This window comes from Staurois parvus, unplaced genomic scaffold, assembly GCF_062004578.1.
Source record: "Staurois parvus isolate SC_StPar_1 unplaced genomic scaffold, SC_StPar_1.0 ptg000071l, whole genome shotgun sequence".
NCBI lineage: Eukaryota > Metazoa > Chordata > Amphibia > Anura > Ranidae > Staurois > Staurois parvus.
In genome coordinates, this window is record NW_028317867.1 from 7,747,842 (window position 1) to 7,764,298 (window position 16,457).

General features: G+C 42.7%; 1 protein-coding gene across 1 annotated transcript in view; it reads left to right on the forward strand.

Moving 5' to 3' along the window:
• The window catches only part of TUSC3 (tumor suppressor candidate 3), a 358,515-nt gene that overhangs the window by 197,873 nt on the left and 144,185 nt on the right, over positions 1–16,457 (forward strand). Inside the window, exon 3 of the mRNA XM_089669302.1 lies at positions 9,054–9,171. Within this exon, the coding sequence (XP_089525428.1) occupies positions 9,054–9,171 (118 nt within the window). The remainder of the gene's footprint in view (positions 1–9,053; positions 9,172–16,457) is intronic.

The following is a 16,457-nucleotide window of genomic DNA, read 5'->3' on the forward strand; positions in this document are numbered from 1 at the left end:
AAAATTAGACTGTTCAAAAAAATAGCAGTGTTTGTATTCTTCTTTACAAACTCAAACATTCACTATATAAACTGAAAAATGTTTGAAGATTTTGCTTTCCTTTGAATCACTTAATGAATATTTAGTTGTATAAGCACTGTTTCTGATAACTTCTGTACATCTGTGTTGCATGGAGTCAACCAACTTCTGGCACCTGTGAACAGGTATTCCAGCCCAGAATTATTGGACTACATTCCACAGTTCTTCTCTATTTCTTGGTTTTGCCTCAGAAACTGAATTTTTGATGTCACCCCACAAGTTTTCTATTGGATTAAGTTCCGGGGATTGGGCTGGCCACTCCATAACATCAATCTTGTTGGCCTGGAACCAAGATATTGCACTTTACTGGTGTGTTTGGGGTCGTTGTCTTGTTGGAACACCCATTTCAAGGGCATGTCCTCTTCAGCATAAGGCAGCATGACCTCTTCAAGTATTCTGATGTATTCAAACTGATCTATGATCCCTGGTATGCGATAAATAGGCCCAACACCGTAGCATGAGAAACATCCCCATATCATGATGCTTGTGCAACCATGCTTCACTGTCTTCACAGTGTACTGTAACTTAAATTCAGTGTTTGGGGGTCGTCTAACAAACTGTCTCCAGCCACTAGACCCAAAAAGAACAATCTTACTTTCATCAGTCCACAAAAGGTTGCACCATTTCTCTTTAGGCCCGTCAATGCGCTCTTTGGCAAATTGTAACCTCTTCAGCACGTCTTTTTTTCAACAGTGGTTCTTTGCAGGGGGCTTCTTGCAGATAGCTTGGCTTCACATAGGCGTCTTCTAATTGTAACAGTTCTCACAGGTAACTTTAGATCTTCTTTGATCTTCCTGGAGCTGATTGTTGGCTGAGTCCTTGCCATTTTGACTATTCTTCTATCCATTCGAATGGTAGTTTTTCGCTTTCTTCCACGTCTTTCAGGTTTTGGTTGCCATTTTAAAGCATTTGCGATCATTTTAGCTGCGCAGCCTATCATTTTCTGCAATTCTTTATATGTTTTCCCCTCTCAAATCAACTTTTTAATCAAGGTACGCTGTTCTTCTGAACAATTTTCCTCAGAATTTCAGAGAGAAATGCACTGTAACCAGCATGTGCAACATTTGCTGCCTTCCTTCCTTAAATAAGGGCAATAATTGCCACCTGTTTTTCAAAGAATGAATTACTTCACTAATAGAACTCCACACTGCTATTATTTTGAACATGCCTCTTTCAATTAGTGATTCAATTACACAGAATCAGCAGCATGCATGTCATGACTGTTGGGTCTGTTTAATTTCTATTACTCTACTACACCTGCTAGTAAATTATTTGCCATGTAGAAATAGCATTTCTACCAAAAACAGTGATTGATCAGGTTAGTGATGTCTGACTGCTATTATTTTGAACACAACTGTATGTGGCGGATGGTTACATTGTGTAATTCAATGAAATATAGAAAGTCATCAGCACTCCAAAAGCATTTTCTTTTTACTAATTTATTGTGAAAAATGTTGTAACATAAAAAGGCCTATGTTTTGGGGTTCTTCAGGGTTCCTTCTTCCATGCAACGTAATGTTCTTTATGAAGAAGGGACCCTATAAGAGCCTGGAACTTTGAATTTTATTTCATGACAACATTTTTAGGCAATAAATTAGTTAAAGAGGAGACACTTTGGGGGATTGTCTGCATTTCATTACCAATAGATTTGTTATTTATACCTGTTTACATTTCAGTTCATAAGTTTACAACCTCAGTGTTGAGAGATTTAATAAGTCAAGTCAGAATCTTTGCCTACTGAGCTTACTAAAGTAATAGAGAATGTTTCGTTTGCAATCATCCAATCACTGTGTCCCGTAAAGATGCAGAGGATGAAGGACGGAGCCAGGGGCAGACTGACCATTTGGAAACTTGGGCACTGCCCGAGGGCCCGGAGTCAGTAGGGGGCCCCATGAGATGCCCCTGGTACCTTTTTCATAGGCTTTTTTCAGTTTGGGCAAGGACACAGGGCCCCCATGATCCCCTATTGCCCGGGGGCCCCATGAGTTGTCAATCCGCCCCTGGATGGAGCCAAAGCATACAGTGAGGGACAAGGAATTCAACACTTTTGGAAGTGTTGGATAAACAGATCAGCTGTAGCTCTGCAACAGAGTGAAGATTGGAGACGTAAGTATTCCTTCCCCTCCATTACATCATGTTTTTTTGCCAGTTTTAATTTTCATGTGACATGGTCACTATAAAGCATATTGTATTTAAAGTGAAGGGGGTCAGCAGAATCAGATCTGGAGTAGTAGTATGGTTTATGTAATGTTTAAGCCCTATCATTGTCAATGAAGTGGGTCTTTTGGAACTATGTTAGAGAGTATGGTGGCACTAGTTAGGAGAGTGTTGTAAATATAGAGGTAAATCTATGCGGTTGCCAAACATTTAAGGGGCAGAAGTTTTAAGTTTATGATGATGGCACATTTTGTCAAAAAGAGGGTTGCGTAAATTATTGTAATCAGTCTTTTAAGGATGAGGTGTGCATCTGCAGTTATCAGCCTTGAGAAGATGGGAGATTTGGGAGTGATCAATCTGTGGCTTCGGGGAGATTGAAGAAATATGAATGGATAACTGAAAAAGTAAGCTACATTTTTTCTATATTCAGAGAAAGGCACCTAGAATTTAATGCATTTCTCTTTTGTTTGGTTTCTAGACAACTGCAGTCTGTAAATAAGTTTGAATGATTATTAATCCATTCCACTGACCTTGACTGGTTATATGGCATACAAGTATTCATGCACACAAGATATTATCAGCAAATTGGCGTAAACAAACAGCTTAATTTCCGGTCACTCGCTGAGTTCTCTACTTTTTTTCTGATAATCTCTTCTCACCTTGAAAGATAGGCCCATTATCTTTCCCAGTAGGCCCATTGTTGTCAGTTCCCATACATAACCTACCACTCAGGTATCATTATACTTACAGTATTAAAGTTTGTTGAGGTACATTCAAAATTCAGATTCTACCCTGGAGAACTTAATGTAGCTAAACGCTTACTCGGTATTCATCAAAAATACATTTTCCAAACAAAAAGCTAGAAGATTGTTGACTTATGCATTTATTAGATAAAGGCATACTAATATTAGAATCAGCAGAATAATAAAAGTATGTCATGATGTACTGTAAATAGAAGATCTGTAAACTGGACCAGTCCAGAACTCTAGTGAAATGCAGGAAAATTAAACATATTTATCACAACTTTTAAAATGATATTAACATATTAAAGATAATATGAGAGTTATTGATTTGGTATACATAAAATTGAACAAGACATATAGTTACATAGTTACTGGCTGAAAAAAAGACAAAAGTCCATCCAGTTCATAAAAAAAAAAAAGTTATAATCCTGCACCCACAGTTGATCCAGAGGAAGGCAAAAAACCCAGCAAAGCATGATACAATTTGTCCTTGCAGGGGAAAAAAACCCTTCCTGATCCCCTGTGAGGCAGTCGGATATTCCCTGGATCAACTTTACTTATAAATAGTAACGAGTTATATTCCGTGTATCCAAGAAAGAATCCAGGCCTTGTTTAAAGCAATCCACTAAGCTGGCCAGAACCAACTCTTGAGGAAATCTATTCCACATTTTTACAGCTCTTACTGTGAAGAAACCTTTCTGTGCTTGGAGATTATATTTCTTTTCCTCCAGATGTAAAGAGTGCCCCCTTGTCCTCTGTGATGACCTCAGGGTGAATAACTCTACACAGAGTTCACTATATGAACTGATATATTTATACATGTTGATCATATCCCCCCTTAATCTCCTCTTCTCAAGAGAGAATAAATTCAGTTCCTCTAATCTTTCCTCACAGCTGAGCTCCTCCATGCCGCTTATCAGTTTGGTTGCCCTTCTCTGTACTTTCTCCAGTTCCCCAATGTTCTTTTTGTGAATTGTTGCCCAAAATTGAACTGCATATTCCAGATGAGGTCTTACTAATGATTTGTACAGGGGTAATATGATATCTCTCTCTGGAGTCTATACCTCTTTTAATACAAGAGAGGTTTTTGCTCGCTTTAGAAACCGCAGCTTGGCATTGCATGCCATTATTAAACTTATGATCTACCAGAACTCCCAGATCCTTCTCCACCATTGATTACCCCAGTTGTATTCCCCCTAGTCTGTATGATGCATGCATATTCTTAGCCCTCAAGTGCATAACCTTACATTCATCAACATTAAACCTCATTTGCCTCACCTCAACGAGAACAACCTCCTCGATCCCCTACAGTCCGGCTTCCGTCCCCCTACACTCCACCGAAACTGCCTTACTAAAACTCTCCAACGACCTGCTAACCACCAAAGCTAATGGCCACTATTTAGTGCTCCTACTCCTTGACTTCTCTGCGGCCTTCGACACAGTCGACCACCCCCTCCTCCTCAAAAAACTACACTCCCTCAGCCTCAGTGATTCTGCTCTCTCCTGGCTCTCATCCTACCTGTCACAATGCTCTTTTAGCGTTACCTATAATGCCACCACCTCCCCCTTACTCCCCCTCTCTGTTGGGGTCCCTCAAGGCTCTGTCCTCTGGCCCCTTCTCTTCTCCATCTACACCTCCTCCCTTGGCCAACTCATACACTCTCACGGCTTCAACTACCACCTCTATGCCGACGATACACAAATCTATCTCTCAACCCCCCACCTCACCCCCTCGGTCTCCGCCCGAATCACACACCTACTGAGCGACATATCAGACTGGATGTCTCTCCACTTCCTTAAACTGAACCTCTCCAAAACCGAGTTTCTTGTCTTCCCCCCAGCCCGGACACCACCCCCCATTGACTTCTCCGTCACGTCCAACAACGCCACCATCAAACCCGCCCCGCAGGCCAGAGTACTTGGTGTCATTCTGGACTCCAATTTATCCTTCCAGCCCCAAGTCCAATATTTAAGGACCTGTGGGTATATGCCATCCGGTCCAGGTGCTTTACTCACCTTTATTCTTTCTAAATATTTTTGGATCATATCAATTGGGAGCCCATGTGGATCATCTGGGGCTATGTCAATACCATGCCCATTATGGATAGCAGCTCTCCCATGCTCTTTTGTATACACAGAGCTGAAGAAGGTATTTAATAAATTTGCCTTCTCTTTGTCCCCATTCACCCACTCTAGATTATTTTGTAAAGGGCCTACACGCTCGGACCGGACCTTTTTACTATTAATATATTTGAAGAATTTTTTGTGGTTGGTCTTGCTATCTTTTGCAATCTGTCGTTCGTTTTCAATTTTTGTGGCCTTTATTTCCTTTTTGCATATTCTGTTATATTCTTTGTAATGTTTAAATGATGATAGCGTTCCTTCATTTTTATATTTAATAAAAGCTCTTTTCTTATTATCTATAGCTTTTTTAACTTTGGCCATAAGCCACATAGGTTTGATTTTTAGCCTGTTAAACTTGTTGCCCATGGGAATATATTTTGCAATGTGTTCACATACTGTACAGTCATTTTAAAGAACTCCCACTTCTGTGTTGTGTTCATTGATGCCAATATTCCCTCCCAGTTGCTTCAGCCCTATCTTGATGCAAAAGAGCACAAGAGCAGAGACCCTCTTAGCTCTCTCTCTCCTCATTGGCTCAGAGACAGCACTGGGTGCCATTGGCTCCCACTGCTGCAAATCACAGCCAGTTAGGATGGAGCAGGAGGCAGGGCTGGGCTGAATCTTGCTCTGTGTGTCAATGGACACACGAAGTGGGGCTAGGGAGGGAGCATGCAAGACTGCACCCATAGTAAGGGGCCTGCTCTGGGGGCACTCAGCAGAGAAGGAGGAGCCAGGAGCACCGATGGAGGACCCATGAAGAGGAGGATTATAGCTGCTTTCTGCAAAACCATAGCACAGATCAGGTAAGTATAACATGTTTGTTATTTTAATTTAAACAAAAAAAGCATTTTCAATAACTTTACGGCAATTCTGTAATCAGCATGAATTTAATTTTTTTTAAATACAACAGTGTATGTACCTTAATTTGATCTGGTATCAGCTTATTGAAGTCCCTGTCCAGCAGGGCTGGTGTATTAAATGAAAAATCAGTAAAAGGAGCCAATTAGTGCATGTGCAGAGAGCAAGCATGCTAATAGGAAGATAAAGCAGAGTGACAGAGAGATGACCTCATCACTATGTTACTTGTTCTTTCATGGTCCAGTCATAGCCTGAGGTGGGTTCCAGGGTGACATGGGCTCAAAGGATGTGGTAGAATGATGCCATCTAGGTTGAGATCTAATGCAGTAAAAATATACTATAATGGAATCACTGGATGAAGGTAAATACTGCAGCAAAAGCTGTTTTTGGTATTTTGTATTTTAATGGGCTATTCATTTTGTCTTGTTATATTTGTCTGGAATACTTCTTTCAATTTTCTTTATATGTTCTGATTGATGTGGCCTTAAAGTATATCTAATGCCAAAACAATTGTACTAGAGAAGCAGAGGGTTTAAACTGCTGTTGGCTATTTCTGTCAGGTGTCTATCAGGAGATTTCAATTCACTTCCTGTCTTGTAGACTTAACAGGACATGAGAGGATATCTAAGAGTGAAATCTCCTCTTACACAATTGTCACACGAACAAATGTCCCCATTGGAAGATTTTCCCTTTATTCCTTTTAAAATGGCAACTGAAAATTGTGGATTTACCCTCATTCTATTTCCTGGCTACAATTATGCTGTGGACATCTAGAGAGGATGAATCTCCCTATTTTGGAGACAGCAATAAAAATGTGATAGTGGTTCTAACTGCTCACCACTCCATCCAAATATAAAAAAGGTTTTGCCTTCAGTTAAACTTTAAGAAAGTCGGAATCAAATTGGTTGCTTAGCATTACTGCTCTTTGATGCTTTGCCTGTAGATTTCTCCAACCTCCTCTGGATGAACATGATATTTACCTATATAAAATATTACATGGTATGAGATCAATATCTTCCACCTCTAGTGTATGTAGCCCCCCTGCATGTGAGTGGTCAGTCTACCTAAACATCGCAATCCTTTGTCTGCCATCATAATCTCACAAACTTTAACCTAGCAATATCTGCAGTTACTATTCTTTTAAGTACTTTAACCAATAGCCACCCAGCCAATAGCTGTTTGGCGGCCGGCAAAATGCTGTAGATTTCCGGGGTGGGCGCCATATGGTGTCCTCCCGGGCATGCGCAGTTTTTGCGCTTGCAGAGCCGCGCAGCGGCGTGATCTGTCACCGGCCGCGTACCTCAGACACGGCCGATGACAGATCTGAGTACCGGCCCCCGTTGCCGGTACCATGTGACCTGCTGTGACCAATCACAGCAGGTCACATGACAGTTGTATACAATAGATGGCTTCATTCATGCCATCCATTGTATACTAATGTCTAGCTGTAAATGGTCACAGCAATCACATGTCATGTGATTAGCTGTGGCCAAATTGCAACTAAGCACAAAAAAAAAAAAAAACCCTGAATGAATCGATCTCATTCAGGTAAATGCTTGCTTATAACAAAGTAATTCTTTGCTATAAGCAAATTGTGTAAAAAAAAAAAGAAATACTGATCACTTCCCCAAAGTAGTACAATGTTACTATGGTAACATTGTACTACTTTGGACATAGTGAAATATGAAAATTAAATCTTAAACAAAAGAAAAAAAATGTAATAAAAAATTAAAAATAATAAAAAAATTTAAAAAATTAAAAAAAATATATATATTTTTTTTTCATGCTGTCACCAGTCAGTGTCCCTGATCACCACCATGCCAGTTATATGATGAGGCTGTACTGCACTGGTGATAGTATGTAAAAAAAAAATAGTAAAAATAATTTTTTTAATTTTTTCATTTTCTGAAAAATTATGGCAAAAAAAATACAACTTCAAAAAAGTCGCCATGCCTCTTATGAAGTACGTCGGACTGCTTACTTTGCAAAAAGGGGTCATTTGGGGGATATCTGTACTGTTCTGACATTCTTGGACCTCAAGAAATTAGATTGGCTGTCAGTACTTCAGGATTGATCAATATTCAGATCTGTACCATAGTTTGTGAACTCTATAACTTTCCTACAAACTAAAAAATACATCCTAATTTGGGTTATTTTCACCAAAGACATGTAGTAGAATACATCTTGGCCTAAATTTATGAAGAACAATTATTTATTTGCAAACTTTTATAACAGAATCAAAGAAAAACGTGTTTTTGTTTTCAAAATTTTTGGTCTTTTTTTGTTAATTTAGCAAAAAATAAAAACCCCGGCGGTGATTAAATACCACCAAAAGAAAGCTCTAGTTGTGTGAAGAAAATGATAAAGTTTTAGTTTGGGTACAATGTTGTATGATCGCGCAATTGTCATTCAAAGTGTGAGAGCGCTGAAACGTGAAAAATTACATGGGCAGGAAGGGGGTAAAAGTGCCCGGTATGGAAATGGTTAAAATAAAAGTACCGTTTGGACACTAGTTTGTAATTTATCTTACATCTCCTTATTTGCCTAACAGTTTATACTCTAAAAAATTATAGTTTTTTTCTGCTCTTGCATTGGTGTAAAACAACATGGTACACCGCCCAGTAGTGATTGGGTTAGCAGTTTTTTACAATGGCAGAAATGTAATAGTAACAGCAGTATGATACCTTGTCCTTTACTTCTGATTCTGACAGATTCCTATGACAGCTGGGCTGTGTGTTGGGTATGGATGACTGCAGGAGATAATCTCCGGCCATTTTTATTGTAGAGAAAGCTGATTAGTAAAGCTGAAAAAATTCTTAGAATAGACAATTGTTTTAAATTGTCAGTGCGCTGTAGCAGAGAGTAGAACATTCCTAGAATGTTTATCTATGTCAAAATTTGAAAATATCTTCTGGTTGTTAGACTGTAAATAGCTTAGGGGATGGACTAATGAATGCCATTTTCTGATTGCATGCAATGGGCTACCGCACTTGTATACCTTCATCTGTTGAAGTGTTACTAAGATTAATTCATTCCCAGTAATCTTTCATCTGAATCAGATTACTGATATTAATGTAACTTATATTTTGACAGGCAAGCAAATGAAGAATATCAAGTGCTTGCAAATTCTTGGCGATATTCTTCAGCATTTTCAAACAAGCTTTTCTTCACTATTGTGGACTACGATGAAGGAGCAGATGTTTTCCAGCAGGTAAATAATAATTAGAAGAAGAATAATGATATTGTTTATTGCTTTTAAATAAGACATATCAGATAAAAGTTCTTGGTTTTCATGTCATCTAGCAATACAAGAAATCACAAATAAATAGGTCATTTATTCAAATGATGGTTTTTACAAAAGTACTTTGTTTTCTATTGTTTGTACCATTATACTTACACGTTTTGTAATGAATGTGTGTAAAGCAGCCCATAGATTATGGGTAGAAGGAAAGAAAATGGCACAGTCGGTATTGATAGGGGAATCCCTCCTGCTGTGCTATTGAGTTCTGCTGACGGGGAGCCTTCCCTGCTGGCAGAACACAATGATTACTGTTGGTGGCTATAGACACTGGCAGTGATCACATGGAAAAATCAGACTGGTTGTACTGAAGTCAATCGATTAGTACAACCAACCTGCCCATAGATGGATCGAATCTCGGCCTGTCCCTCCTGAACTGGCCAAGATTCAATCCCTCCATGGCCGGTTTAAGTGATTGTACCTCATAGTAACTAAACAGATTTCACCTTTCATCAGTTTAGAATAATTATAGTTATATGCTTGTTGATTGGTAGATATGACCTACTAGGCTCCACACAACACTCCTTGCTCAATTAATAGGTTTCATGTATATATGTTGCAAATTATGAATTGTTGAATTACTGTTTAAACAAAGATGCGATCTAAACTGAAATACTGGGATCTGTTGTCATACAGGTCCAGATTCCTGGGTATATTCTATTAAAAAACTTAAAATGTATCTAAACCTACAACAAAAATGTAATTTAATACAGCTTACCAGTCCTTAAATGTGGTAACTACTTTCTTTTTCCTTATTTTCACCTAGTTCTCCTGCCAATAACACACTTCCTGTCATATAGCAACAACTCTTGCTCATTCTACTGCATCTTTGGTGGATCAGCGTTGTCACCCTGGGACAGGAAGTGTGTTAAGAGTACAACACACCCAACCCTCTCCTTATCTTCATAATATTGGGGGTGTTCTGTATTCCACAAAGAAATGGAAACAATGCTAACAAAGAACAGTGCAGCAGAGGCAGAGAGAACAAGAAATGATCCACTGAAAATATGACAGGATTAATAGTTTTTTTGCACTTAGTGAACATACATAACATGATGCATCAGTATATTTGGTGAATTTTTAGGGTTTAAATACACTTAAAGTGTAACTTCACCCAAAATGGGTAGTTCCACTTGTTTGCATCCTCCCCCCCTCCTCTGTAGCAATTGGCATTTTTTGGGGGGTGCAGAGTGGGTACCTGGTTTTGACAGGTACCCGCTCCCACTTCAGGACAGATCGCCTCTGTGATCTGAGAGGAAGTTCGAACCACCTTTTTTCCTGAAGCCTTCTGGGACACATCACAGTTCTCAGAAGGGACCATTCACAAAGAAAAGTGTGGCTTGCGCAAAGGGAAACCGGCTGTGGTGCCGCAAGGCTTCACTTAAGGAAGTTAAGATGCCGGTGCCAGGAACCCAAAGCCAACTGAAGAATCGGCTCGGGTGAGGACAACAGTGGATTCCTGGACAGGTAAGTGTCCTTATACAAGAGGCATTCAAGTCAAACTTGGATTATTAATTTTGCAGGTATAAAAAGGGATGCTAGCATGGTGGTACTACATGCAGTAGTAAGTGGTGAGTGTTTCCTATAACTGATAGGTGGTGCACATGTTGTGAGCCAGTCCAGAGACTGTTAGCCAAAATGGCAGACAACGGTGTTAGTTAGTGCATGGAACAGCATTTGGTGATGAATAGAGATGAGCGAATCGAAGTAGGCGAAGTGGAATTCGTTTCAAATATTAGGAAAATTTCGAAATTTTCGAAATTTTTCCTAAAATGGCGGCGACATGTGCGGCGACGGAGCGGGGATGTCTGGGAAGGCGCGCAGACAAGGCACGCTGACCCATAATGCATTCATTCATGACATGTGATCGCATTAGCCAATCAGCAGCCAGCCAGCACAGTGTAATGGTCGAGCTATAAATGGCGGCCATTTTAGAATTCTCCATTTGCCTCCAGTCATTCAACAGAGGCAGACCTGGCTGTATTCAGAGAGAGAGTTAGGGACACAGAAACGTTACTTAGGGCCACAGAAACGTTACTTAGGGACACAGAAACGTTACTTAGGGCCACAGAAACTTTACTTAGGGACACAGAAACGTTACTTAGGGACACAGAAACGTTACTTAGGGCCACAGAATCGTTACTTAGGGCCACAGAAACGTTACTTAGGGCCACAGAATCGTTACTTAGGGCCACAGAAACGTTACTTAGGGCCACAGAAACGTTACTTAGGGCCACAGAATTGTTACTTAGGGACAGACACAGAATTGTTACTGAGGGACACAGAATTGTTACTGAGGGCCACAGAACTGTTACTTAGGGCCACAGAAACGTTACTTAGGGCCACAGAATTGTTACTTAGGGACAGACACAGAATTGTTACTGAGGGACACAGAATTGTTACTGAGGGCCACAGAACTGTTACTTAGGGCCACAGAAACGTTACTTAGGGACACAGAATTGTTACTCAGGGACAGACACAGAATTGTTACTGAGGGACACAGAATCGTTACTTAGGGCCACAGAAACGTTACTTAGGGCCACAGAAACGTTACTTAGGGCCACAGAATTGTTACTTAGGGACAGACACAGAATTGTTACTGAGGGACACAGATTTGTTACTGAGGGCCACAGAACCGTTACTTAGGGCCACAGAAACGTTACTTAGGGACACAGAATTGTTACTCAGGGACAGACAGAATTGTTACTGAGGGACACAGAATTGTTACTGAGAGCCAAAGAACTGTTACTTAGGGCCACAGAAACGTTACTTAGGGCCACAGAAACATTACTTAGGGCTACAGAAACGTTACTTAGGGCCACAGAATCGTTACTTAGGGCTACAGAATCGTTACTTAGGGCCACAGAAACGTTACTTAGGGCCACAGAAATGTTACTTAGGGCCACAGAATTGTTACTTAGGGACAAACACAGAATTGTTACTGAGGGACACAGAATTGTTACTGAGGGCCACAGAACTGTTACTTAGGGCCACAGAAACGTTACTTAGGGCCACAGAATTGTTACTTAGGGCCACAGAAACGTTACTTAGGGCCACAGAATTGTTACTTAGGGACAGACACAGAATTGTTACTGAGGGACACAGATTTGTTACTTAGGGCCACAGAAACGTTACTTAGGGCCACAGAAACGTTACTTAGGGCCACAGAAACGTTACTTAGGGCTACAGAAACGTTACTTAGGGCCAAAGAATCGTTACTTAGGGCCACAGAATCGTTACTTAGGGCCACAGAAACATTACTTAGGGACACAGAATTGTTACTCAGGGACAGACACAGAATTGTTACTTAGGGACACAGAATTCTTACTCAGGGACAGACACAGAATTGTTACTGAGGGATACAGAATTGTTACTGAGGGACACAGAACCGTTACTTAGGGCCACAGAAACGTTACTTAGGGCTACAGAAACGTTACTTAGGGCCACAGAATCGTTACTTAGGGCCACAGAAACTTTACTTAGGGCCACAGAAACGTTACTTAGTGCCACAGAATTGTTACTTAGGGACAGACACAGAATTGTTACTCAGGGACAGACACAGAATAGTTACTGAGGGACACAGAATTGTTACTGAGGGACACAGAATTGTTACTCAGCGACAGACACAGAATTGTTACTCAGGGACAGACACAGAATTGTTACTGAGGGACACAGAATTGTTACTGAGGGACACAGAATTGTTACTTAGCGACAGACACAGAATTGTTACTCAGGGACAGACACAGAATTGTTACTGAGGGACACAGAATTGTTACTGAGGGACACAGAATTGTTACTCAGGGACAGACACAGAATTGTTACTCAGGGACAGACACAGAATTGTTACTGAGGGACACAGAATTGTTACTGAGGGACACAGAATTGTTACTCAGCGACAGACACAGAATTTTTACTCAGGGACAGACACAGAATTGTTACTGAGGGACACAGAATTGTTACTCAGGGACACAGAATTGTTACTCAGGGACACAGAATTGTTACTGAGGGACACAGAATTGTTACTGAGGGACACAGAATTGTTACTCAGGGACACAGAATTGTTACTGAGGGACACAGAATTGTTACTGAGGGACACAGAATTCTTACTGAGGGACACAGAATTCTTAAAGAGGGACAGACACAGAATTGTTACTCAGGGACAGACACAGAATTGTTACTCAGGGACAGACACAGAATTGTTACTCAGGGACACAGAATTGTTACTGAGGGACACAGAATTGTTACTGAGGGACACAGATTTGTTACTGAGGGCCACAGAACCGTTACTTAGGGCCACAGAACCGTTACTTAGGGACACAGAATTGTTACTCAGGGACAGACACAGAATTGTTACTCAGGGACAGACACAGAATTGTTACTGAGGGACACAGAATTGTTACTGAGGGACACAGAATTGTTACTGAGGGACACAGAATTGTTACTCAGGGACACAGAATTGTTACTGAGGGACACAGAATTGTTACTGAGGGACACAGAATTGTTACTGAGGGACACAGAATTGTTACTCAGGGACAGACACAGAATTGTTACTGAGGGACACAGAATTGTTACTCAGGGACACAGAATTGTTACTCAGCGACCGACACAGAATTGTTACTCAGGGACAGACACAGAATTGTTACTGAGGGACACAGAATTGTTACTGAGGGACACAGAATTGTTACTCAGCGACAGACACAGAATTGTTACTCAGAGACAGACACAGAATTGTTACTGAGGGACACAGAATTGTTACTGAGGGACACAGAATTGTTACTCAGGGACACAGAATTGTTACTCAGGGACACAGAATTGTTACTCAGGGACACAGAATTGTTACTGAGGGACACAGAATTGTTACTGAGGGACACAGAATTGTTACTCAGGGACACAGAATTGTTACTCAGGGACAGACACAGAATTGTTACTCAGGGACACAGAATCGTTTAATTAAAGAGTATGTCAGACAACATGCATAGGAGTGGCAGAGGAGGCAATGTTTTAGGAGCAAGCAGACGTGGCAGCAGAGGAAGGGGTCGAGGCAGCACTAGTCGCAGCCAGAGGCCAGTGCTCCCGTTGTCATCCAGCGGTCGTGTCTCCACCGACAACCCTGCCGTCATCGATTGGTTGGCTCGGTCGTCTTCCTCTTCCCAGGTCACCTCTGACACCTACAGCCAACGGTCGGTGGGTACGTCAGACACAACCGTTAGTTGGCATGGCCCGAGAGCAAGCCCACTGAAATCACGTGTCCTCTACCTGCCCCTGTCCTTTGGTGTTCCCTCACCAAGCGAAGTATCGCATGCTGTGGGCTCAGCCCCACTGTACAGTGAGGAAGAGCTAACAGAGGGCGGTCAGGAACGGGGGGAGACATCCGCCTCTTCAGCAGCCAGGCGAAGAAGTAGTGGCGAGGAGAGTGGCTCGGTAGCCGGTCTAGAGACAGGTCTGTCTCCTGACCCACACGCAGCCGAGATGGGCTTGTAGTGAGGCGGAGACCCTAATTGATGATGATGAGGCTGATCGCACTTGGCAGCCTCGTCGTCATCAGGCTATTGCTTCCGCATCATCAGGAGAAGAGGGTGGCAGCTTGGCAGCGAGCAAAACAGTCGGTGGGTTGCCCAGGAGGCAGCAGGGTCGCAGCAGTGTCAGTGGAGGCAAACGGCCACGGAGTACAGTACCAGCTCCACTGCAGCCTACCACCACGGCCAGTAGTGGTGCCGGTGTGCACGGAGGAAGCAGCAGTCAGCCAGTGAGGAGTATCGGGGGCAAAGTTTCCTACTCGGCGGTGTGGCAATTTTTTATCAAGCCGCCCGAGGAAGTAAACGTAGCCGTATGTCGACTATGTGGCCAGAAAGTCAAGCGTGGCCAGGGGGCCCATGTTGGGACTACAGCGTTGCGGCAGCATATGCAGCGTCGCCATTTGGTGGCCTGGGAAAACCGTGATAAAGATACGGCGGTTCTGCCTGCCCCAGCCCCCGCTCCATCACCCGCTCCGTTACTTGCTCCGTCACCCAACGTCAATCGCCCTCTATCAGCCAGTCAAGGCTCCAACACCTCTGCTGAGGGGAGTTGTCGCTCGTTGGCATCTTCCGCTCGTTCTGATGCTCCTTCTCCTGCTACTCCTCTTCACGGATTCCGTCAGCAGTCTTTCTTGGAATCCGTTTCCAAGAGACAACAGTTTGCAAGCACGCACCCGACGGTGCAAAAGCTGAATGTCCTCCTGTCCAAGTTGCTGGTGCTGCAGTCCCTCCCTTTCCAAGTGGTGGACTCAGCACCTTTCCGAGAAATGATGGCTTGTGCCGCGCCGCGGTGGAGAGTGCCAAGCCGGCATTTCTTCGCCAAAAAGGCAGTGCCAGCCCTGCATTCACATGTAGAAGAGATGGTGGGCCAGTCTTTGAGCATGTCGGTCTCTGCCAAAGTGCACGGCAGCGCCGACGTGTGGAGCTGTAACTACGGTCAGGGACAGTACATGTCATTTATGGCCCACTGGGTGAACGTGGTGCCGTCACAGCCGCACCAGCAACTTGGACAGGTCACGCCGCTTTTGCCTCCACGTTTGCACGTCCTTGGTCCGGCAAAGATGTCCGCCTCTACCACCTCTTCTTCCGCCGTGTCCTCAGCCGCCACCCCCGTGCCAAGTCCCATTACCCGACCGGCATATCACATGTGAAGGGCGCAACGGTGTCACGCTGTGCTGCACCTGCTATGCCTTGGCGAACGTAGTCACACAGGGGAGGAACTTCTCAGTGTAATGAACAGAGAAATCGACAGATGGCTGTCTCCGCGCAAACTGAAAATCGGAACCATGTTGACCGACAACGGAAAGAACATGGTGTCTGCTCTGCGTCAAGGAAGGTTGTGCCATGCGCCATGCATGGCTCACGTGTTCAATCTGGTTGTCAAGCGGTTCCTAAAATCCACCATCCCACTGCAAGACATCCTTAAAATGTCACGTAAACGTTGCATGCATTTCAGCCATTCCTACACCGCAAAGCACACCCTCCTTGAGCTGCAGCGGCAGAACGGAATTCCACAGCATCGCCTGATCTGCGACGTTGCAACAAGGTGGAATTCAACCCTACACATGTTAGACCGCCTTTACGAACAGCGAAAGGCCATCACCGATTTCCTGATGTTACAAGCGGATAAAGGTACTCCCCTGTGTAACTTAGATGTCAGCCATTGGCAGCTCATGCGTGACA